The sequence below is a fragment of the Pempheris klunzingeri genome, chromosome 16, assembly GCF_042242105.1.
Source record: "Pempheris klunzingeri isolate RE-2024b chromosome 16, fPemKlu1.hap1, whole genome shotgun sequence".
NCBI classification, from domain to species: domain Eukaryota; kingdom Metazoa; phylum Chordata; class Actinopteri; order Acropomatiformes; family Pempheridae; genus Pempheris; species Pempheris klunzingeri.
Genome location: NC_092027.1, coordinates 2,535,159 through 2,557,117, shown reverse-complemented (window position 1 = coordinate 2,557,117; position 21,959 = coordinate 2,535,159). Strand labels below are relative to the sequence as shown.

Genomic DNA, 21,959 nt, shown 5'->3' with positions numbered 1-21,959 from the left:
ATTGGAGATGAACTGTTTATGATGCAGATTACTTTTCTCCTACGCGTTCTCAGTCTGTTATCTGCCTAAACTAACATAGCTATACATCCATTTATATAAATGCTGTTTGGTATTAATTCCCTTCTCTTGAATGTCGTTCTGTCCACTTTAAGCTCCACTCTTTTACCTGCAAGGTAGCCACACGTTTACATTTGTACATCATGATGTCTAGTTTTTGTTTTGTTGCTCTAATTGGTTGCAATCCAAATTATTATCGCTTGAAACTGGACGTTGCACTCAGAAACATCAGTATACTCCTTTATTCAAAACAGAGCCACTTCATTTATGTTCCATTATATCTCAGAGTCTAGACTTGTTTTTCTGATATCTTGTTTTTCCTTTCTCTCTCCCAGAGTACTCTGCGATCTGATGGGTGGTTAGAAGCCGAAGTTAAAGGGATTACTCTTGGCTGTCAAACACAGGAGGTCCTTAGAGCCAAGAGGGATCACCTGGCTGGCGGTGGCCCAGCGCCTCTTTCCCAAGACAGCAGAAGGACCTATCAGGATACATCAGCCCAGCTCTGTTAACTTGCCATGGAGCCAAGAATCCTTGCGTGATCTTGCAGGGTTGTCTCAAAGGCGAACAGCTAAAGAGTTTGGCAGCACTCTTTGTGTTCTTTTGAAATACTGCCTTGGAGTTTGGCTATTTGTCCTCTGAAAGGGATTTATGCTGTCTGGCAGGAGATTTCATCCACGATTTTACTGTTGATATGTTTTGTCCCAACGCATATGACCTCCATTCATGGTGTTCATCACAACAAAGCTAAGGCCTGGGAGGACTGTCATTTGTCAAAGAATATCTTGGACTCAGGCCAAATATGGCCAGAGACGTCAGTCCTCTGAGCCTCGTGCCTTTGTCTGCACGCCACCAGCAATGGGTTGGAGCCTCTCTGGGCTTCGTCCTCCCCTTCCTCCCCGTACGCTCTCTAATTTTCTACTCCTTCCTGTCCTGTGTAGCGGCAGCAGGCAGTTTGCCTGGTATAGAACACGACTATGGCATTAGTCCCAAATTTGTTTGCACCCCAATTCCCCCAGAAGCAGACCCCAGCTGCTATTCCCCACCCAGCGTGCCCCATGGACCAAGCAGTAACACCAACGGCCACAATGGGAGTAGCCGGCGAAGCATGATGTCTGACGAGGCCAAAGCCACCATCTTGCACCTGCGCGAGAGCCTTGTGAGGCAAAAGGAGACCATCCTGGACCAGAGGGAGACCATCAGGGAACTGACCGCCAAGCTCACCCTGTGCGAGGGCTTTGGTGGTCACCATAGCATCGGTCACCACGACAACCATCACGATACCCATCATGAAAACCATCACGACAACAACCACGATGACCACCACGGGCACCACAGCAACCACCACACGTCATCGTCCTTACACCACGGGCCGCCGCCGTATCACAGCAACGACCACCACTACTCCCACGGCAGCCACAGGTCAGACCCCCACCACAGGAAGGGCTCGTCGTATGGAAAACACAGCTCCTTCTCTCCCGAACAGACCGGAAAAACACTGCAGACGCTGAAGGAGAGGCTGGAGAGCTTACAGGTGAGTGCAGGACACTGAAAAGTAGGGATTTCAGATTTGTTATTTTCTGAAACCGACAAACCAAAAGTGTCTTCTTTGCCCAGTGTCCAGGTGAGCAGAATGGGTCTAAGGGAGAATCTGCATTTAGAAAAAAGTGGTTGCAGGAACACAAACAAAAATTAGCAAGTTTTGAGCAATGCCAGTAAAGGTATGCACTAAAAGACGAACTAGAAGCTACAAGTAATAGTTTGTAGCTTGTTTGCTGTCTTGTAACACAAGCGCCTGCTTCTTGCCCCTGCACTGAGAGCTGGAGCTCCACCTTAATGGACTCTCTGGCTTGTAGCTTCAGCCACCACAGTTAAACAAGCTGAAAGGTTTAAAGAAAGGGATGTAAAGGGAACTACTTGTGCTATACAAGTGTTTGTTCTTAACGGTTAAATGTAATTCTGCTCAGCCGTGTTGGAGCTTTGACTTGAAGGTAAATAAAGAGGGCCGACATGTGAATGTAAATGACAAAACCTAGTGTGAGTGGCAGCGTTGAAACAGAAAAATACAGGATCAGAGAGAGTTAAAGCTGATAGAAGTTCCCTTGTTAAGTATAAACAGAACAGAGAATATGTGAAATGTGAAATGTTAACTGATTCAACTTGTGAACACTGTTCAAAAAAGGCAAACTGTCTCCTACAGAATTTCAATTTATTTTCTTCTCTATGCAAAAACACTGCAGGGTAAGTGAGGCGCAGCACTGTCTCCTATCGATATGTGGCTGTAATTAAAGCTCTGAAGTTTCAGGTGAAATGGGTAAATGTTCTGTAATAATCTGAAGGAGGACTTAACACCGTCTGCACCGCAAAAACATTCTGAATTGCTCAGCAGTGTGTCGGCAAAGTCCGGCTGTCTGCAGGGAGGCCGAAGCCTATCAAAGGTTTGACTTAATTGGGGTCACGTCTTGCGTCATTAAGGGTCATGAGCTCCGCCGCCGAATCAGCCCGCTGCAAAAATACCACAACCTGTTTCACGACGACATGGTAACCCATAGGATTCTGTTTTTTTTACTACATTAAAAGTTTTAAAAGCAATTAATTTTTTCATTAATAAAACGTATTTTCCAGGTAGAATTTTTCATGTTATTCTTGGTGGCTAAATGTCGTATTGGAACACGTACGATTGTGAACAAAAGTGAGATTCAACAGTCACATCAAGAAGCAGCCGGCAGTCAGACACACACCACCCACAAAGCCAATGTCTCAGCTGTTTGTCTCTGAGCCACTGGCCTCTAATGTCCTGCCTTGTTCCGGCTCTCGATCCCTCTCCTGGATATCAGTGGCCAAGCCTGAGCTCATAAAGAAAGCTGCTCTAAGTTGATTAGGCCTCACCCCTGGACTTAAACAACCCCCCGGTGTCCAACCGTCACATGATGGGGTCAGGCGAGTGAAGCTTAAAGGACGACAGGTGAGGGAAGAAGAGGGAGGGTCCCATCCTCTCTGAGGAAGATCTCCAGATCAGGTTGTTATTTGAACATTCATTTAATTTTCATTCCTCCTGGTTGATCATTTTTAGATTAAGGAGGGTTTTCCCAAAGGAAACGCTGCCAACAAAGTCAACTTTTTAACTTTTAACGCTGAAAAGGTTGGGAATTGCTCATCCACACATCCAAAAAACATTCATGTTTAAGCTTTAATTTGTTTTAGTCTGAGCAAGGCAGCAAATCAGTAGGAACTCAGTAGGTCGTCACTGCTGTTATTTTCCCAGATTTTTCATCTTTTCTCACATGTAGACGCTGCACAGTATGTGAGAGTATGTGATACATTACCTAAATTGCGTTCGAGCATCTAAAACGAGACATGTATGCAGTTCTGCTGTCTCACTTGTGTTACAACATTTAATCATGCTGGTGTCACATTGCAAGACTAAAGCCCTGCTGCCCGCTGGCCTGTGAAAGCCTCATTATCAGTGCAGGTGGTCTCAGGCTACGCTCAGGGAAAGTGCTGCCAGAAATCCCCTCCAATCTCCCTCAAAGGTGTGAGACAAAACAGAAGCGGAGCCAGGATTTACCTCCCGTCACTCCCTCCTCTAACAGGATGTCTATGCCACCAGCCTTTGGCCACGCGCTCGCCAGCCTCACCTTCAATTAGCTTCATCCCCTCTGACGAGGCTATTAATCGTGGCGTGCGCTGGCAGGGAACAAAGCCGGATTTGCTGGTGAGGAAAGCGAGGATGAGCAAGGGAGAGGGGGGAGGAGGAGTTGAAGAGAGGGCCGGAAACTAGTCTGATGCAACTTTAAATGTCACACCATCATTTTTCTTATCACTCAGTTTACTGACTTTTGACTGAATATAAGACTTTCAGATTAAGCATCTTTCAGTTTAATATTTATTACTGACATTACTACTGGATTCTCTTGAATTTCAGATGTCATTACGTGTAACGTGTTATCATTTGATGATGATCCTAACCCAAAGATCTTCGCAGGATGTTGATGATTATGATGATGGTTATGACAAAGATGCTGGTGATTCTGGGAAAATTCCTGTGGTAGGAACAGTTTCAGGAAGGTTTCAGGGCAAAGTAAGGAAGTAGGGAATACATGATAATAAAAATATATAATGATAAATACATTTTAAGATGGTGCCAAATAAATGTGTAGCCTATAGATACAGTACGCAGGATAAGCAAATACATTAAGTGCCATATACACAGATAAAAGAAAGACCCAGGCAAACAGCAATTCAGAGTCTTTTAATCTCTTGACAAGTGAAAATGTGCACTTCTGAAGCCATTATCTGATTCATGTTCTAACTTTCTAACAGTGCAGAGTTTGTGTGTGTTTTGCTTTCACTCTGTCAGACTGTCAGAAATCCTAACTGATGTGTTTATGCGTCTGCAGGCCAGGAACTCCTCCAGCTCCTACTCCAGCTCCCTGAGAGAACTCCTCCAGCGGAAAATCACAGCTCTGGAGGAGCAGCTGCACAGCTACTACCGAGATCACCGTGACTACGGTCACCATAACGACCACCACGACGATCACCACGACGACCACCACGACGACCATCACGACGACCACCACGACGACCACCGTGGCAGTGGCAACCATGACGACCACCACGATGATCAACATGGCACCGGTCACCATAACGACCACCACGACAGCCATCATAACAACAACAACCACCACAGCAGCCACAGGTACAACCATCACAGCGGTCACCACAACCGCCATCACGACCACCACTATGACTGGCACCACAGGCGGTATCATGGTCGGCATGGCAACCATCACAGCAACCACCACGATGACCATCACGATGACCACCACGATGACCACCACGAGGACCACCACGACGATCACCACGACGACCACCACGACGACCACCACGACGACCATCACGACGACCATCACGACGACCACCGTGGTCACGACACTGATCACCATGGCAGCAGTCACCACGACTATCACCACGGACCCGGTCACTATGATGACCACCACGATGACCACCACGACAATCACCACGGCAACGACAACCATGACAACCACCCTGGTAGCGATCATCACCCACGGCGGCTGCCCTTCAGCAGCAAAGAGTCGAGCCTGCGGGGCGCCGGACACAGCAAGCTGGAGACCGTGTTCAGCCAGCTGCACCACGGCAAGACTGACCATGGTACACACACACACACACACACACACACACACACACACACACACACACACACACACACAGAGCTACTGCAGTTTAGTCTCATTGTTAATCATTGATTTTGCATTTTAATCTCATCCAGTGATGACTTGGATATATCTAACTCACAGAAAAGGCAACAGCTCCACTTTAACCTGTCCCTTACTGCTGGTGAAAACACTTCTGAGGCTCGTAGCGCTCTCTCTGCTCTCTTCTCTACACCTCCGACACATCTTCCAGTTGTTTTTGGTTGAAGGAATTCAGATGCAGTCTGTGAAATGACTTTTAATCCTTTTCACTGCGCACCAGGAAGGAGTATGTTTTGTCTTCATAGATTTCAGAGACAGTTCAGTCGAAGTTTGTAAATGTGAGTCTATTTTACAGACAACAGTGGCTTAGTTCTGTGACCTAAATGTAATCAAGCCAACAAATGGGTTTAACTCACACATTAAATGATTCATACTAAAGGACTCCAGGAAGAGGCAGCAAGATTGAAACTAAGCAAAATATAGCAGTGCTTGTTTTTATCTGAATCCTGCACGCTCCATCTCAGCAGGAAACCACAAGAAGCTAAAGAGTCCCAGCGCCTTCCTGCTCGACTTCCCCATGAGGACCAACTACATGTACGCCAGGATGAAGCGGTCGGTGGTCAACGAGATCTTTGCCATGACTATCTGCTTGCAGCTGAAGTCAGGAGCAGGTCCTGGCCTCGGCACCCCCTTCTCCTACGCCGTGCCCGGACAAGCCAATGAGCTGGTGCTCATCGAGTGGGGCAGTAACCCCATGGAGCTGCTCATCAACGACAAGGTAAAAGCGATGCATTAAAAAAAGTAAGCTTAATGTAAAGAGTCAAGGGGCAGAGAAGACACACAGCTCCTGTTTCTACCACTGATTCTGGAGCAGAAAACACTGGTACACTTGTATATTAAAAGATTAAAGACTTAGGGCCCTCTATGAAGTTCTTATAGAGGGATTTTCCAGTCAAAAAGCAGCTTCCCTGAGCTTGAGGAGACTAATGTTGGTAGGTAACACGTAGTTCTCACATAGGGTGTTGATAATCTTGCATGCAGGGAGGTGTGATAGTCACAGCTCAGACTGGCAGGTTAACATCACTTCATCAGAGCAGGTCAGAGCTACAGAGAGAGGACAGTGACCTCAGACTCAGGACCACAATACTCACGCAGAGCTGCACAGAAAAAGGGACACCCACCGTGTCTTTTGACATCTGTACCACTCCAGATGTGCCATGCTGACAGAAGAAGTACTCACAGTACGGTAGCTGAGATGTGCCTGTAAATTAAATAGCTTCTTTTGCTAACACATAGCTACAGAGCCTCGATACTGTGTCGGGGCTGAGCCGGCTACAGTGGAGACCTCTTCGACTGTAAATGGTCTGCTTGTGTTTTCTCCCATAATGATCCAGTGTCAGAGGAAGATGCTTGCTTATCTGTGTTCGTGCATTAGAGCCTTTAAGAAACACGTGAACGTTGTTAATTTCTTTTTGCTACTTTGCCCACAAACACTTGAGAGCATTTTATGAAACCAGTTTGGTTTTATTTGCATTTGAATGGCACGTTATGATTTAACAAGTCATTAACTTATACGCAGATTCTTTGACGTACAAATTATTCAATTATTCCCTTAACCTTCTAATCTTTCATTCTCTGAAAGGCTGATACCCTTTTCCCCTAAACGGAAGACAGATGTTTGTCTTATTCTCTCCCTTGCCCCAGAACTGTGAGCAGTGAGCTCAGCAAACAAATCAACAATCCCATTAATGTAATTGATTGGCTTAATTGTCTGTAGGAGTGACATTACCAGGAGGGATTAACTGTCATGTTTGTTTTCCTCTGCTCACACACTTTTCAGTCATCAAACTGATCAATGACCCAGTTAAACGTTCCCCAGAATGCAGATTAATCTCAGTAATTAACGTCCTACAGTTTATGAATATATGTCACTCTAATCCTCTTTCCCTCCATTAGTGAGCCCTCGCATGTAAAGTTGTCCAAAGCTGTTATTCAAGAGAGGTTTGTTGTGTTCCCACAATGTTACAGTGATCACTGGGAAAGAAGAAGGTCTTTCCTCACGACCAAAGAAAAAAAAAATGTTGTTTCTATGTGGATTAAAGTTCCAGAGAGAAATATCCACCACTGGGAACATTTCCAACGTTTGTTAAAAGTTGAATTCTGTGAAAGCATCTTATTTTTTCTTTTAATGCAACAATTTCATTCAGATTGATGACATTTGGAGCACAGTGTTGCCCTCATCGATAGTGGCCTCTGTCTACCTGTGTCTCTCCATCTGTGTGCTCAGGCGGTGACGTTGCCCGTAACCATGACGGATGGGAAGTGGCATCACGTGTGCATCACGTGGTCGACGCGAGATGGAGTCTGGGAGGTCTACCAGGACGGGGTGAAGAAAGGCTCAGGGCAAAACCTGTCAGCCTGGCACCCCATCAGACCAGGAGGGATCTTCATCCTGGGCCAGGAGCAGGTAACTACAAACCTGTTTAACTTCACAAACATATACGGTCACTCGTCAGGCAGCCGTTCCTCCTGAAGCCGTGAGTGAACTTAGCTGTACTCTTCGTTTGATGACTTTCACTCACTCTCTTCACTCAGCAATCCCTCAATTAGAATTCAGTCCATTCAAAATGTCCGACCTTCCTCACAGGACACGATGGGAGGCCGCTTCGACGTCACTCAGTCCTTCATGGGAGAGTTGTCCGATCTCCAGTTCTGGTCCAGAGTCCTGACGCCCAATGAGATCTACAGCCAGGCGACCTGCGGAGGCCACCTCGTCGGTGACGTCATGTCCTGGTCGGAGGAATCCGTGGAGCTCCACGGAGGGCTCGCCGAGGTCCCCTTTGACCCCTGCCACTAGGGCTGCCACTGGATCCCCACGTCCAGAGCTGCAGCATCAGCCGCGTCACAGTTTGTGATCACATGTCCTTGTCATAAATAGCCGGAGAGAGGGGAAATGTTTTCTCGTCACGGATCAAAGACGGGGGAATCATTTATTTCATTGCTTACTCTGGCTTTACATCATATTCGTCTGCAGACATTTAATAACACAAGCTCAGCCATGGGCAACAGACAGAGCAAGGAGTTATTTTGCTTTTTCAATATATTTTTGCCATTCCCGTTCGATCTTTCTGCCTTCTCCACCTACACCCTCACTTCTTCGCTCTGGCGCTCTCAGCAGGACGACTTTAAAGGCTCCAAAGAGCGCAGGGCTTTGGATTTAGCGGCTGTGTGGTCATGACTACAGCTGCTCGGAGAGATCCAACACACATAATAGGATTTCATTCCATCAGAACAGGTCCAAAGGTTGCTTGTTGCCAGTAGCTCGCCTGCACCAGCTTTTTTGTTTGGTATGTGAGCAACATAAACATTACAGGAGGTGAAAGAGTGTCTGAAGGGCACAGGATCGCTTACAAATAAAGCCACATCAAGACCTGAACTGTGATGATTCATGTGGGTTTTGTGGAGACAAAGGAGGAATAATGCTGCTGCAGGACTTTTTTACAATGCAGGTCAAATTCTACATGGAGTTAGAACAACCTACTGATGTTAATTTTGCACAGTGAGACTTCGGCAGACTGTTTTGTACTAGTATTTCATATTGAAAACCCTACAACAGGCTCTTTTGTAGAAAGAAAAAACATATGTAATTCATGTGTTATGTGTTCTTCATAAGTGTAAAAGATGTTTTACATTGAGGAAAAATATCTCTGTCTCTGTCTGGATCTGTTTCTCTGCTCAAGAGTGAAACCGCCGTTACATAACAGCATAAGTCAGACATGACACGCTTCGGCCACCTGACTGCATCCACACAGCGCTGACCACCAACATGTCACCGCAGTAATGCTGATGTCTCCTCAGCAACAGGTGGCTTACAGCAGGATTTACCTGTGGACAACTGATCTGATCCTGCCTATTTCCGACCAGCTCAAAACATATGGCAGACTCTCTCACACACACACACACACACACACACACACATGCTCAGCGGAGATAAAGAGGTGAAAAGAGGCATTGTTGATGTCATGGTAACTGTTTGTAGATGCACCTTCATGTTTTTATAACAAATAGGTTTTTGTACATGTAAATTAAATCAGATTAAAAGCATGTATTTCTCACATTGTAAATAATTTAATAAGTACATAGCACTTTCTTGATGCACTCTTAACTCCGTGTTTGTTTGTAAAGCACATCTTTGAGAGTAAAATTATTTTTTTTTTGTTCATCGTAACCCCATCCCCGGTGAGTTAAACTCTCTGTGTTGATAGTAAAAAAAAAAAAAAAAAAAAAAAAAGAGGTATCTGTTGTTGCCATGGTGATAGATTCTCTCAGCATCAGGACCACATCATCCCGTCAGTGTCGCACTACAGCTGTAAATATCCGCAAAAAGTTTCTTCAAACGTAATGCCAAGGCGAGCAGCACTTTAAAACCATGCTCCTGATTTCTTCATATGATAGTGGGCCAAATGCATGTGACATGTCTTCCATATGTTTCTCCTGTCTTTGTTATATATACACCTCCTCCTACACCTCCTCCTCCTCCTCCTCCTCCTACTACTACTACTACTACTACCAAACTGTGTAGTTTGCAAGATGAATGTTGACATAAGACATGTAAAAATAAGGTATACAATTGTGTGCATATACTTGCTTATTTTTGCCTTTTGTGTATATTTTGATGTTTGTTAGTTGTTGTTTTTTTTTTTTTGCTATGATTATTCATGTGTCTTTGGCTGTAAATATTCAAAGTACTGCATTGTGTTCAGTCGACAGTCCCTCCCTCGTGTGTAAGCCAAAACTATAAACTGAATTGTAAAACTTGAAAGAGGACAGAAATGCACTGCAAATGCTGTCAAATATTAATAAATATGTCAGGATTTTGAATAAAACTATTTCAAATATTTTATGAAGTCAAACTGGACTACAAACTCTTTTTTTTTTCTTTGAACATTTTGCACTCTACAAAACACAGAACGCACATGTTGCATTGTTTTTTCAGAGTTCAAATAGCAACTCAGAGTAGAGTAAGAGCTGCATTTGATTAGATATTTGCTTCACAATGCAACAAAAGAAGAGCCACTGATGTGTCTTCCTACTGACAAGCCAACAAGTTCTCCACACTAAACGACAGAATACAGCACTGGAATGACTTGGTGAGGATCAGGAGACACATTGTGCTTTTGGTTAGAATTATTAAGTTTAGTTTAGGGGAAATGCTCCCTCCATCGTCATGGATACAGTTGGGAATAACAGAGATTGCACTTTTAAAGAAGTATTTTACCGACTCCACCTGACCTCCTCCTGACTTCCTCATTTGCTCCCAACATAACTACTCCAGCCACTGGAGGGCGCCGTCACTTTAATGTTGTCGTTCTTCTGGGGCGGTCGTGTCGTCTGATACAAGAATGCACATCATGTGAAATGCAAGCACCTGTTGTTACCTGCTGACCCACTGTGTGCGGGAAAACCACGAGGACTACTTCAAAGAGAGGCAATTACAGAATTAGATCGTTATTACTGACAAATAAAGCAATAAATAGTGTCAAAACTTGGGTGTGACGTCATTGTTGAACCTTTTCAGAGATGGAGGCTTCTGCCCTGGTTAATGGTGGCCAGCAGCTAGTACCTTTTGGCGGGCGCCATGATTAAAAGGTCAAACACAGTGCAGTTCAGCGGTGGGGATCTTAATGTCTCTGCATTACACTGATGAGACTTCCATCGGAGCTATAACTGCTTGTTTGGTTATCAGAGCAACGTTCTGCTTTGCATACGGCTGCAGAGGAGCTGCTATTTTCATATGAGATATATAAGTCTGCATTAAACACTAACCAGAGGAACGCTGCGCTGCTCTCTCGTACCTGCCTTCAGGGAGCAAAGGGTTTTAGGTATTAAAGCACCATATGAGGGTTTAACACAGAGCCACTATGCATTAATTCAGTAATTAAAACAAAAGCTTTGTTTGCTTTGTTGGAAGTGTTGGCTTCAAACCATGGGAGAGAACAATGGGTCGGCTCTGCTGGAAGAACAACAACAGCAAAAGTCTACAGACAAAAGTAATTTTTTCTTCTTCTTCTTCTTCTTCTTCTTTTCTGCTTCATCTGCACATGTAAAGTTTGAATATTTATCATTTTATGATTCTTTTTAGCCACTTTTGCTTTAAAAAATTACAATCTTACTACAGCAGATTTGACTTTACACAGAGATCAGGTGCATTCATCTTTAGAGTGCTTGTAATTTTCATTTCTTTATATTTAAAATAAATTTTACCTTAAAAATCAATTACTTGCATGAGTTTTACTTTTTACGAACAAGCTGCTTTTTCTGCTTTGGAGATTCAGCGATCAAACAACAGCTACAACATAAAATAAAACTCCCATCTTCAGTGATGTCTTGCCATGCAGGTAGCGAAAGCTTTATTTGTTGAGGTTTTGAGAAGGACCTCGTTCCCACGTTGTGTTCAGAGCATTAAAATGACATTTGAAAAGTCAACACCGGTGTTTCTTTCCAGAAACGATATCGCAGTTACTAAAGATGCTCCACAAACCTCACTGTGGGGGAGCGACACTTCAGCAAATAAAAGTGAAACTGTCCGCATGGCTGGACTCCACGGGGGGTAAGTGGGGCCTGTGTTTGCCTGTGGGGCAGTTCCAGTCTATAAAAACTGAACTGACCTTTTGTTTAAATCTGCAGTGTTGTGCTAAGTCATCTCCTGTCGGGATGGTATGTAAAGTTCATGTGTTTGTCTCTCAGGTTGTCTGAGTCAGCACCGACAGCTGGCTCATTACTTCTCTCTGCTCTGCTTCCTGCTCATCATCATCACTCTGCTCCAGACTCTCTGCTGTGAGTACTTCGCCATGGTTTCACCTCTTAATACTGAGTTTTACACAAAATACCAGAAACACAACAGCAACAAAAGAAAAGAGAGTTAATATACATGAAGAAATGTCTATAGAAAGAGATATTTTAAGATATTTTAATAATAAATTGTACAATATAATATGGAAATTGATGTAACCAGCATTATATTAAGATTAATTCAGGATAAGGCACAGAGGACTAAGAGGCACCAGGGTTTAACTAACCAGATGATACTTCGTAGGATCACAGCTGTGTGGGTTTGTGTCTTTTCATGGGATTTACTGACAGAAAGGATCTTAAAAAACGGCGTAAAGATATATTTTTAAAAGCTAAAACTTCACAGCAGCCATGAACTGATAACGTATTCATCTTTTGAAAAAATCCAGACTGTTCTTTGCCGCGGTGCCAGCAGCTGTCACTTTGTCAGAGATGAAGCCGTCATTCTCTTCACATCTTATTTTAGTCTGAATGTCTTCGTTTAAAGAGAGGATTAACTCTTTATGTTTCTCCTGAATGCTCTCTTCTTTTTACTTTATTTTACCTCCGTCACTCTGCTTAGTTTTCTCCCGACACATCCTTTACTATCCTGTATCCATGGAAACAGGTGATGGGACATTTTGTATGTAATTTTCTGTCTTTGTGGTGTGTGTGTGTGTGTGTGTGTGTGTGTTTGATATCGCAGTGGTTCAGCTCACCTTGGTGTTCCAGTCACGGTCGACGCTGCAGGAAACCAAACTGAGAGATCTGACAAACAGACTGCAGAAGCTCAACCAGTCCTATCACATCCTGTTCTCCAGGTACCCAGCTCTGAACCAGTACTGCCCAGTCAGCAACTCCACCACCGGTGGTAAGCACTGTGTGTGTGTGTGTGTGTGTGTGTGTGTTCTTGTATTACTGACTTAGTGGGGCCAGAGAACAGGGAGAACCCTCACAGTGTGGGGCCCCCAGTGTTTCGCTGGACCCCACTAGGAGAACACAAGTTTTCTAAACTATGCTTTTGTTAGTGAGAAAACTAAAAGTGTCAAAATATTTCTTCGGTGATGGTTAAGGTTTGGAAAAGGGTCGGGGTCGGGGATAGGTTCGTATTCTTTAGTTACAGTACACATTGTGCCTATGGGAGGCCCCCACAAAGAGTGTGTGTGTGTGTGTGTGTGTGTGTGTGTGTGACCTTGGGAAAGTGAGAACATTTTGTCCTGGTCTGACGTCTTCAAAGGGCTGTTTGTGAGCAGAGACTTGGAGTTAAAGGACAGTTCTGTATCTTTGAACCTGGGTCCCTGTTTGTAGATATTTTTGGCTCAGAAAGTCTCTTCTCTCTTCCGACCCCGACCGTCCACAGCAGCTCAGCGTCCAAGTTCTCTGGCTGTGGATAAGTAGACCTACTTCATACAACCCCACTTCAAACAGTCCAAACAATCCCTCTAGGGTCAGGTGTGTGAGCTAAGGAATGATATAATGCTGATGAGAACGCTCCCAACTTATGCAAACATCTGTCCGTCACTGATATGATAGACCACAACTTTTATACATTTATTCCTGACAAGGAAATGGTTTTATGTATTTTATTTTGAATGTGATAGAATTGAAATGGGTGGAGAAACGTCTGCCTCTCCCTCATCACCTCCACTGAGGCTCCCTCGACCAAAGCACCACAATCTGCTCCCCTCAGTGGTCTTGGTGGTGCTTGGCGGCTTCCAGGTGTCAGTACGTGCCGCTGGCTCTCAGTGAAAGTCCCCTGAATAAATAAAAGGTTTCAATGCACATTTGCACAAACATTCATGTCAGTTTTAGTGTTTGTTAACTTGGCTGATAGTTGGAGCATCATTTTCACGTGTTTAGACGTTGGTGAATAGTATGAACTACATGTTTTAGATCATTTCCACAGAAGTGACTATCTGAGAATGAGTTATTAGGTGTTTCTGTCAGAGCTGACAGTCAGACATGTATCTGCAGATTAAACACAAGGAGTTATTTGCAAAAACTGTTTGACCCAGCAGCTCTGATTTGCAGAGTCATTTGCAAAAGTACACAAACCACAAACAGCTGAAGCATGACCACGTCAAGATGTTTTCTCTCTGCTCTCAGGGAGACATCAGGCATTCAGCGCATCCCTTCACACCTAAAATGCCGTTAGATAATGTATTATATTCATATAATGATGTCATTTGTACTTGTATATCGACTTTAAACAACATTGGGATGTTTTCACAGCTGGAAAAACTGCTGAAGTTCAGTTCTGTTGTGAAAAGGTCACTTGGAGCTGGAAGCAGATTAAAACCCACTCTGAGGATAACTTATTTCATCCGCCTTCCTCCTTCTTCTCCTCTCACACAGAGAGAGTGTGCAGGCCGTGTCCAGCCAGCTGGACGCCGCAGGGGGAGAAGTGTTTCCTGTTCAGTCAGGACAGGGCTGACTGGATCAGCAGCCAGTACCACTGCATGGCACTGGGGGGCGCTGTGGCCACAGTGAGGACAGAGGAGGAGGAGGTACACACACACACACACACACACACACACACACACACACACACACTTCCTGCTATGTCCAATCATTTTCTAGTTTGATTTATTAATTAAACACATTCTGATTATTTTTCCTTAAGTGTTTCATCCACTAAGTTTTCATTAAACCTTCTTCTGTTCACATTTATCTGTCTCCAAATCTGCATCTGTCCAGTAAACATTTGAGATGTTCTCCCTGAAATATCAGCTGCAAGGACACACATTGCAACCTGCACACACACACACACACACACACACACACACACACCATCAGGGAGAGAAGTTAAGAATAGATTTAAGACCTAAATGAAATATGGGAGACATCTGCAGAAGCAGTTACTGCTTGAGGTCGTCTGAGGTTTTGTCTTTCACTGTTTCCTGTCACATGTAACTCAGATTGTGTCATAGATGATCCCAGTTAAGATGTGGGCACGTTAAATGTTCTACGGAGACAAGGGGGGAGAAATGACGGGACTTTCTGACACACGTCTCAGGTGTTTGTGTGGAATCAGGCCCAGAGTCTGAGCCAGGGGGACTCGTACTGGCTCGGCCTGAGGAGCAGCGGTGGGGACGGGGGCTGGAAGTGGAGCGACGGCTCCCTGGTGGAGAAGGGACCACAGTGAGTAATAACAGGCAGGGGGAGGAGGAGGAGGAGGAGGAGGAGGAGGAGGAGGAGGAGGGCTGAACAGGGACAAATGGGGCTCCTGGGGTGGGGAGTCACCAGACGCTGATCTCTATTCCTGCAGCTTTGGTGACATGTTGCTGGTTCAGCGGTGAGGACGCACAAGTGTAGAAACTTGGGATGAAAACTCATATCAAAATGATGAAGATCCCCAGACTGAAATATTAGTTTTGTGAAGAAAGATATCCTCACTGTTTAATGATTGAGTCTGTTCAGGATAACAATAAAGTTCAGATATAAAAATACATTTTTAAAACAACAAATGAACCTACCTTGAAGGGAAAAAGTGCCTGATGAGGAAGTCACAGCAGCAGGAGAGGAAACACAAGACTTAACAGTAATAAACACGTATTTGTTCTCTTTTTTAATGTTTGAGTTCACAATCAAACCCCTAAAAGTTGGTTTATCCAAAACTGGACAGTCAGAGTTTTTTATTTTCATCATCATCATCACCAGTTCTTTAAAGTACAAAGTGAGTTGATGTACATTTTTTTATTTTATAAATAAAAAAACATATTTTCATGAATGAAAAATCAAATCCAGGCTCATTCTGAATAGATTTCACCTTTAGTTTTTAAAGTAAAGTTAACCAGTCATCAACAAACAGTCCAGCATCAAGTACAGTGGCATTTAAATGCTGTTTTTATCGTGAATGTGCATCATTGTGTTGGCGTGATGTGTTTGCATAAGGAGGAGGAGTAGTGGTCGTCATGGTAACAGTCTGTCTGTCTGTCTGTCTGTCTGTGTCTCCTCTGCCTCTCTGCAGGTTTTGGGCTCGTGAGCCTGATAAAAGTGACAGCAGGGAGCTGTGTGGTCGACTCACCCCAGGAGACGACTACAGGAGGAGCTGGTTCACCTCCAGGTGCTCCAACCTGCTGAGGAGCATCTGTGAGAGGAGGCAGGCCACCCTACAGTGAGAGGAGAGGAGAGGGGAGGGGAGGGGAGGAGAGAGGAGAGGAGAGGAGAGGAGAGGAGAGGAGAGGAGAGGAGATATATATGATATATACATGTTGTTTTACATGTATTAGCTGTTCTAATAATAATGAAAATAAAAGACATGTTTGTTTTTTCTCTTTGTTTGTTTTACTTTTTTTGTTTTTGTTTTTTAAAGCAGGAATCCGCCCAAAGAAAATTACTATTATAAAATATAATAAAAAGAAAAAACAGAAATTATATTATGAGAGATGCAAATAAACTGCAAAATCTGATCATCTTTTGTAAATGGGAAACACATTAAAGCAATTTATGGGGTCACATATGACCTTGAAAGTAAATTTCCCCAGTATGAGATAAATAAAGTCTCTTCATCTTATCTTAAGGATGAACTTTAAGGCTCAGTATTATTATTATTATTATTATTGTTGTTGTTGTTGTTATTGTTATTATTACTACCATTATTATTAATATTATAATAATAATTATTAATATTAATATTGTTATTATTATTATTATCATTATTATTATCATGAGGGGGTTGGTTGTGTGTGCTGGCCTGTAGTTGTACCTGCTCGGAGTGTCCAGCAGGTGGCGGTGCCGCCCTTTTCAAACATCACCTCAAGCGCCATTTTTATTTCCCGGCATGCTTTGCGAGTGAGCAGCCAGAGGATAACCAGGGTTGAGATTATCGCCTGAAACCGATTAGCATCTTTTTTTAAATAGGAAAGTCTGTGTGAAAGGTAAACTCTTTTTCTTTTATAACGGCATGTTTAATGCTTCGCCTGTACGTTGTTAATGTGGTAATTTATCAGTCATTTATCTGTGGTGATCTGGCGTTAATCTAAATCTGCTCAGTCGTTAGCAAACGTCCAGTAATACCGAACCAGGCTTGACGTTAAACTACCCATATTTAACCTCATTGAACAGCTTTATGACAGTGGTTATTATTGATAATAGATATTTATTCAAAAGCAGCTAACTGTCTCAGTCCCAACTAACGTTAGCCAAACCTGCTTCATGTTGACTTTGAACGCACCATAATCGGATCTGCTGTGCGGAACTCCGTTTGGAAAAGAGGTGTATTTGAATATTTCCTGTGTTATTACAAAATGCATACCTCAAAGAGCACAACTGAAGATCTCTTTATTGTTAGTGGGCTCATCCTGTAAATCCGGCTCCCCACACAGCTGATTAATTCCAGCCTAAAATTGAATAAATGATAAATATTATCAGTTGGTGATCAACGCTAACGTTATCCACCGCGCTAGTCTTGGGGATTAAACTGCCCTCTCTTGTAATGTAGATCCGTTGGCTGTCTCCTGTGTCTTCTAGTCAACGTGATCTCACTTTATAGTTGCTCTCATGTTGTTTGTCCTCTGCAGTGATCCAGGAGTTTAAAGATGTCTGACGTGATGGAGGAGAAGATCAAGAACTACAAGACGGCTCCGTTTGACGCCCGCTTCCCCAACACCAACCAGACCCGCAACTGTTTCCAGAACTATCTGGGTAAACTCACACAGCTTCACTGTCATAGTACAGCGAGTCTAGACCCCCATCAAGGCTCTGACTGATTGATCTGATCCCTCAGGTGGCGTTTCTTACCTAATACCCCCCCCCCATCCTGCCACTGATTCAGAATATCATGTCAGAGCAGCACTGGACAGTTATTCTTATTTCCTCTTACGCTGAATTCAACCTGAACTTGTAACCACTTGATTTGCTCTAAAACTTTCTCTGTGTGTCTGAACTTTATCCCTTTTGTGTTTCGGCTTTTGTGTCCACAGTGAAACTGCAGGTCAAAGTGCAAAACAGTGTGTTAAAGCCTCCAGATTTGTTTTTCCCCTCATCATTTGAGCACTTCACATATTGTCCCGTCTTCATAAGAGCTGAAGCAGTGAAACTACAGATATTTTATGTTCATTTGATCAAACATTTGAATGCTTTGTCATTTCATATATTATTGTAGATTTAAAAAGGGATGTGGTGAGGCTAAGAAACATGACAGCAGGTGTAAATCCTGCTAAACACCTACCAAAAATGTAAAATTTGTTCGAGTTAAAAAATGTCCAGACTTCAGTATTGAAATCAAAGCCGTGTTGAGTCTTCCATGATGCTGCAGGAACTCATTACACAAAGAACAAGGCACAAGAGTAAACTGCACCTTTGCTACAAAGGTCATTATGTTGTTCAGTGTCCTGAGGACTAAATGCCCCCTCTGTCAGGGGAGCCAGTTAACCCTTTATCGGGCAAAGGGACCGTATTTGGATACTCAAGTGGGAGTTCAAAATGCCGCCCCTTGCCCCACCATGAGGCAGCAGAACTACCAGATTTCTCAGAGCCAGTCAGCGACAATCAGGCTGCATGACAGACCGGCAAGAAACCATATATGGTGACTTCACTGACCCTGATTTTCACCACCAGTAATGTTCTAGTGCCCTATAAAGGGTTAAATTACTGAGACAGAGCAGAAACCACCGGGATGTACATTTAAAATGCAAATGGTAAAAAAGCCCAACAGTCTGATCCTGTTCATCTCTTCTCAAAGGATTCACCACACTGCCCTCTGAAGACACTTTAGAGTCGCTGCAGCAACCAAGAACATTTACAAAAAGTCTCTTGTTCTAAACGTGATAACTTTGCTGAATTTGTAAATTTAAATCATGTCTGTAGTTGTTGTTTGTGCTGTGCATGTTGTGTTTTAACCAGCCTGTGAGCCCTTTGTGGACAATAACTATTATTATTTCTAGTAGTAGTAGTATTATTATTATTAGAAGCCAACTGAAGAGGTGCAAGATTTCTATTTCTGTCTCAGCTGTCATTCAAATCTCATTTTTATTGTTCACTTGGATTTATTTTATCAGGAGAATTATTTTCTGAGCTCTGTGACCATATTTCAGGCTCACTCGAAGCTTGACGGTCAGCCGTACTATTTGTTTGTCAGCCTCTCTGATGGATGGACGGTTTGTTCATTCATAGAAAGTGTTGATATTCATGTTGGAGGTCACTGCTGGTTGTTTCTGACATGTCGTCTTGTGTCCTCTGCAGATTTCCACAGGTGTAACAAAGCTCTGTCTGCCAAAGACCTGGACACGGCTCCCTGCGAGTGGTACCACCGGGTCTACAGGAGCCTGTGCCCCGTGGCCTGGGTACGTCACACCAAATACAGACTGATTTCATCGTTTAAAAACTGCCGCGAGCAACTGTAACTACATAAATGTCTGCCTGTCGCATGACGGAATAATCACACACAATCACCTCATAATCTGTGTGTAAAAATATTAGTGACATCATGTCAGAGAGCCTTTTTTTTAACATATCCTGGTGTCTAAATGTCTGGTGGGTGTAAAGAGTTTTGGAACTGGTCCAGTAGATCCTTTAACTTCCAGTGTTTCCCTTAAGCATGAAATCTTTAGTGACTTTCTCTCTTTTCTTTCTCCCTCTCTCTCCTGCAGGTTCAGAAATGGGACGAGCAGCTGGAGACGGGAAATTTCCCCGGGAAGATCTGAACAGACACATGCTTTTCCCTCCTTCAGTTCCTTTTCCTCGTCATCGTATCTTAATGTGAAGCACCTGCTCTTTCTGTACAAACACAACTAAATAAATTATTTACTGTCACTTTGAACCCTGTTGTGGTGGTCCTGGGTTACACAGCATCCTGGTTTATAGGGTCCAGGAAGTTATTTAGGAAACTCAAAGTAGGAGGTTATCAGAAGGAGGAACATGTTCTTGGTTCTGTTTCTTTGGTGTGAATGTGTCGAGGAAAGTAAGACTAGAGTCAGGAAACAGGAATGGGGTTTTGCTGTTAAAATACCAGAAATATGAAATGGGACAAATCAATAATTCAAGTTATTGATGGAGCCTAAAACCTCAAAAAAGAAAAAGAAATGAGTAAAATCACAGTGGAGGGAAATAACAAGTACAAGTAAAGTAAAGGAGTTTAGAAAAAAACAATTGCACTTTAAAACTTGGACACTTTTGGGTGAAAACAGGACAAAAACACAAAGACTAAACTTAAAATTCCACCTGGTTCTTGAGCACTTGAAGGGTTTTTCATCCATGTTGACTCTAAAACTTTATTTGTGACCAAAGCTGACAGAACGACCTCACCGTGAGGTCCAGTTAGCAGCTCCTCTGGAGTCTCTTATGCTGCTGAGAAACACAGTTTAAGAGTTGTTCTGAAGCTGTGGCCCAACAGAATTAAGCTAAATCCACTGCATAATCATGTTGCACAAACCTCCAGGATGCAGTCAGCTGACTTCTGCTGTTCTCTGTGAGTCACCAGAGGATCATGAGACCGTGGAGCTGCACTGACTCCATTGTTTGACTGACGTGTCACTTGGTGTGGTGGACCTTCACAAACTGTAATCGTCAGCAAATCCAGAGAAAGAGGTTTGTGAAGTAATCATCTCTACAACCGGAGCATCGTCTGAGCTTGCGCCGCATAACCCGTTGCCGTAGTAACGGCCCGGCTTGCATCAGCATCCGCAGCATCAGCATCAGTCACCCAGCAGCTCCTGTCAAGGTCGCCAGCGAGAGGCATCATGGGAAGGCGAGGAGGACACCGGAGCGAGCGAGGGGGGAGGAGGGGGAGGAGGAGGAGGGGGACCACCCCCACCGCACTCACGACCCTCAGGAGCTCAGCTTCCGCGCATGCGCTCACGTCAGGGGCGCTGACTTAGTAAGGGAGCGGAGGCCGCAGCCATAATAGGACATGGGCGCCTCCTCGGCTCACGGGATGCGGTGATGATGCAGAAGAGTCACGGACTTGTGCACGTAAAAGCGGAGGGGCGGAGCCACGGCACGGCACCCCAGCATCCTCGTCCTTCATAGGCTGATGGAGCAGATGGGAGAAAAAAATAATACAAACAACTGCGTGCGTTTACGTGCGGTTCTCCTCGCAGCTCCTGCATGAGAAGAAGTAGAAGAGAACAGGAGGGAGGCGCTGCTGCAGAAAACCGACTGCTGCGGCTTCCTTTGTCCGGCCGGAGCCACGACAGGTGAGTGCCCGCTTTCTGTCCGCTTTCAGCTGCTTCTGCACGGATGTGGGGGCTTTATTCTGGTGGGAAAAAGCTGCTGCTCACCGTTTGACCGACACAGAAACAGAAGAAAGAAGCCTCCTCCTCCTCCTCCAGCTGTTAAAAGCATGATGCCGATCACTAGTGGTGGGTGTCCCGGTGGGGAGGAGGGGGAGGCGGTCGTGTCCTTCCTGGCACAGCCGGCTGGTACCACGGACAGCGCCTAACTGGGGGTGTTTCTTTTCCTGCAGCTTGCAGCGCCGGCGGGCGGGTCCTGCAAAGCTTTCCACCACCACCTGAAGATCTCCTCTCCACACCCTTCACTTGGAGTAACATTTGCCCGGAGATCATCCAGCTAGATTCACAGGATGGAGGAACAGGCAAGTGTTTTTATTATTATTATTATTATTCTTATTCCCTCCCAGCTTGTGTTGTGGCCCACATTCAGGACGGGATTCTTTCCTGTGTGTTGGAGGAAATGGATTAAAAAGCAGCAGAGTGACTGTTGCAGCTTCAGTCTGTAGGTCACTGGAGTTGTGTGTTCTCAATAAATCATGTGTAGTGTTTCTATATGAAGCCTGAGCAGAGCTGCGTGGGCGGCGTGAGCCTGTATGTATCCCATAATAACACTGTGAGTCACCCATGTGCACTGCAGATGAGTGTGTGAGAGAAACATCACGTTCTGTATGAGGTCTGGGATCAT

General features: G+C 44.2%; 3 protein-coding genes across 4 annotated transcripts; all 3 read left to right on the top strand.

Moving 5' to 3' along the window:
• Nucleotides 1–856: 856 nt before the first annotated feature.
• Nucleotides 857–8,127, top strand: LOC139215779 (neuronal pentraxin-1). Its single transcript, XM_070846813.1, has 6 exons — nucleotides 857–1,588; nucleotides 4,455–4,641; nucleotides 4,852–5,106; nucleotides 5,798–6,048; nucleotides 7,558–7,737; nucleotides 7,918–8,127. The coding sequence occupies exons 1-6, from the start codon at nucleotides 857–859 to the stop codon at nucleotides 8,125–8,127; spliced, it is 1,815 nt and encodes a 604-aa protein (XP_070702914.1).
• A 3,671-nt stretch (nucleotides 8,128–11,798) lies between these two features.
• LOC139215778 (ladderlectin-like) lies at nucleotides 11,799–16,222 on the top strand. The gene is made up of 6 exons (XM_070846811.1): nucleotides 11,799–11,880; nucleotides 12,018–12,107; nucleotides 12,808–12,972; nucleotides 14,457–14,608; nucleotides 15,118–15,242; nucleotides 16,072–16,222. The coding sequence occupies exons 1-6, from the start codon at nucleotides 11,799–11,801 to the stop codon at nucleotides 16,220–16,222; spliced, it is 765 nt and encodes a 254-aa protein (XP_070702912.1).
• LOC139215594 (cytochrome c oxidase subunit 6B1-like) lies at nucleotides 16,079–19,863 on the top strand. 2 transcript variants are annotated; one of them, XM_070846601.1, is made up of 4 exons: nucleotides 16,079–16,218; nucleotides 17,624–17,747; nucleotides 19,287–19,387; nucleotides 19,694–19,863. In XM_070846601.1, the coding sequence occupies exons 2-4, from the start codon at nucleotides 17,642–17,644 to the stop codon at nucleotides 19,745–19,747; spliced, it is 261 nt and encodes an 86-aa protein (XP_070702702.1). In that variant the 5' UTR covers nucleotides 16,079–16,218; nucleotides 17,624–17,641; the 3' UTR covers nucleotides 19,748–19,863. The 2 variants fall into 2 exon arrangements, with proteins under 2 accessions (XP_070702702.1, XP_070702701.1); XM_070846600.1 differs by lacking the exon at nucleotides 16,079–16,218 and adding an exon at nucleotides 16,888–16,981.
• Nucleotides 19,864–21,959: the final 2,096 nt, after the last annotated feature.

What these genes read in the sequence shown, in the direction of transcription:
- LOC139215779 (XM_070846813.1), top strand. Translation starts at nt 857, where the DNA reads ATGGCCAGAGACGTCAGTCCTCTGAGCCTCGTGCCTTTGTCTGCACGC. An exon ending in CGACGACCACCACGACGACC is followed by an intron (nt 4,642 to 4,851) that starts ACCGTGGCAGTG and finishes ACCATCACAGCA; the next exon opens with ACCACCACGATGACCATCAC. An exon ending in CAACCATGACAACCACCCTG is followed by an intron (nt 5,107 to 5,797) that starts GTAGCGATCATC and finishes CCATCTCAGCAG; the next exon opens with GAAACCACAAGAAGCTAAAG.
- LOC139215594 (XM_070846601.1), top strand. Translation starts at nt 17,642, where the DNA reads ATGTCTGACGTGATGGAGGAGAAGATCAAGAACTACAAGACGGCTCCG. An exon ending in CTGTTTCCAGAACTATCTGG is followed by an intron (nt 17,748 to 19,286) that starts GTAAACTCACAC and finishes TGTCCTCTGCAG; the next exon opens with ATTTCCACAGGTGTAACAAA. An exon ending in GCCTGTGCCCCGTGGCCTGG is followed by an intron (nt 19,388 to 19,693) that starts GTACGTCACACC and finishes TCTCTCCTGCAG; the next exon opens with GTTCAGAAATGGGACGAGCA.
- LOC139215778 (XM_070846811.1), top strand. Translation starts at nt 11,799, where the DNA reads ATGCTCCACAAACCTCACTGTGGGGGAGCGACACTTCAGCAAATAAAA. An exon ending in TCTGCTCCAGACTCTCTGCT is followed by an intron (nt 12,108 to 12,807) that starts GTGAGTACTTCG and finishes TTGATATCGCAG; the next exon opens with TGGTTCAGCTCACCTTGGTG. An exon ending in TGAGGACAGAGGAGGAGGAG is followed by an intron (nt 14,609 to 15,117) that starts GTACACACACAC and finishes CACACGTCTCAG; the next exon opens with GTGTTTGTGTGGAATCAGGC.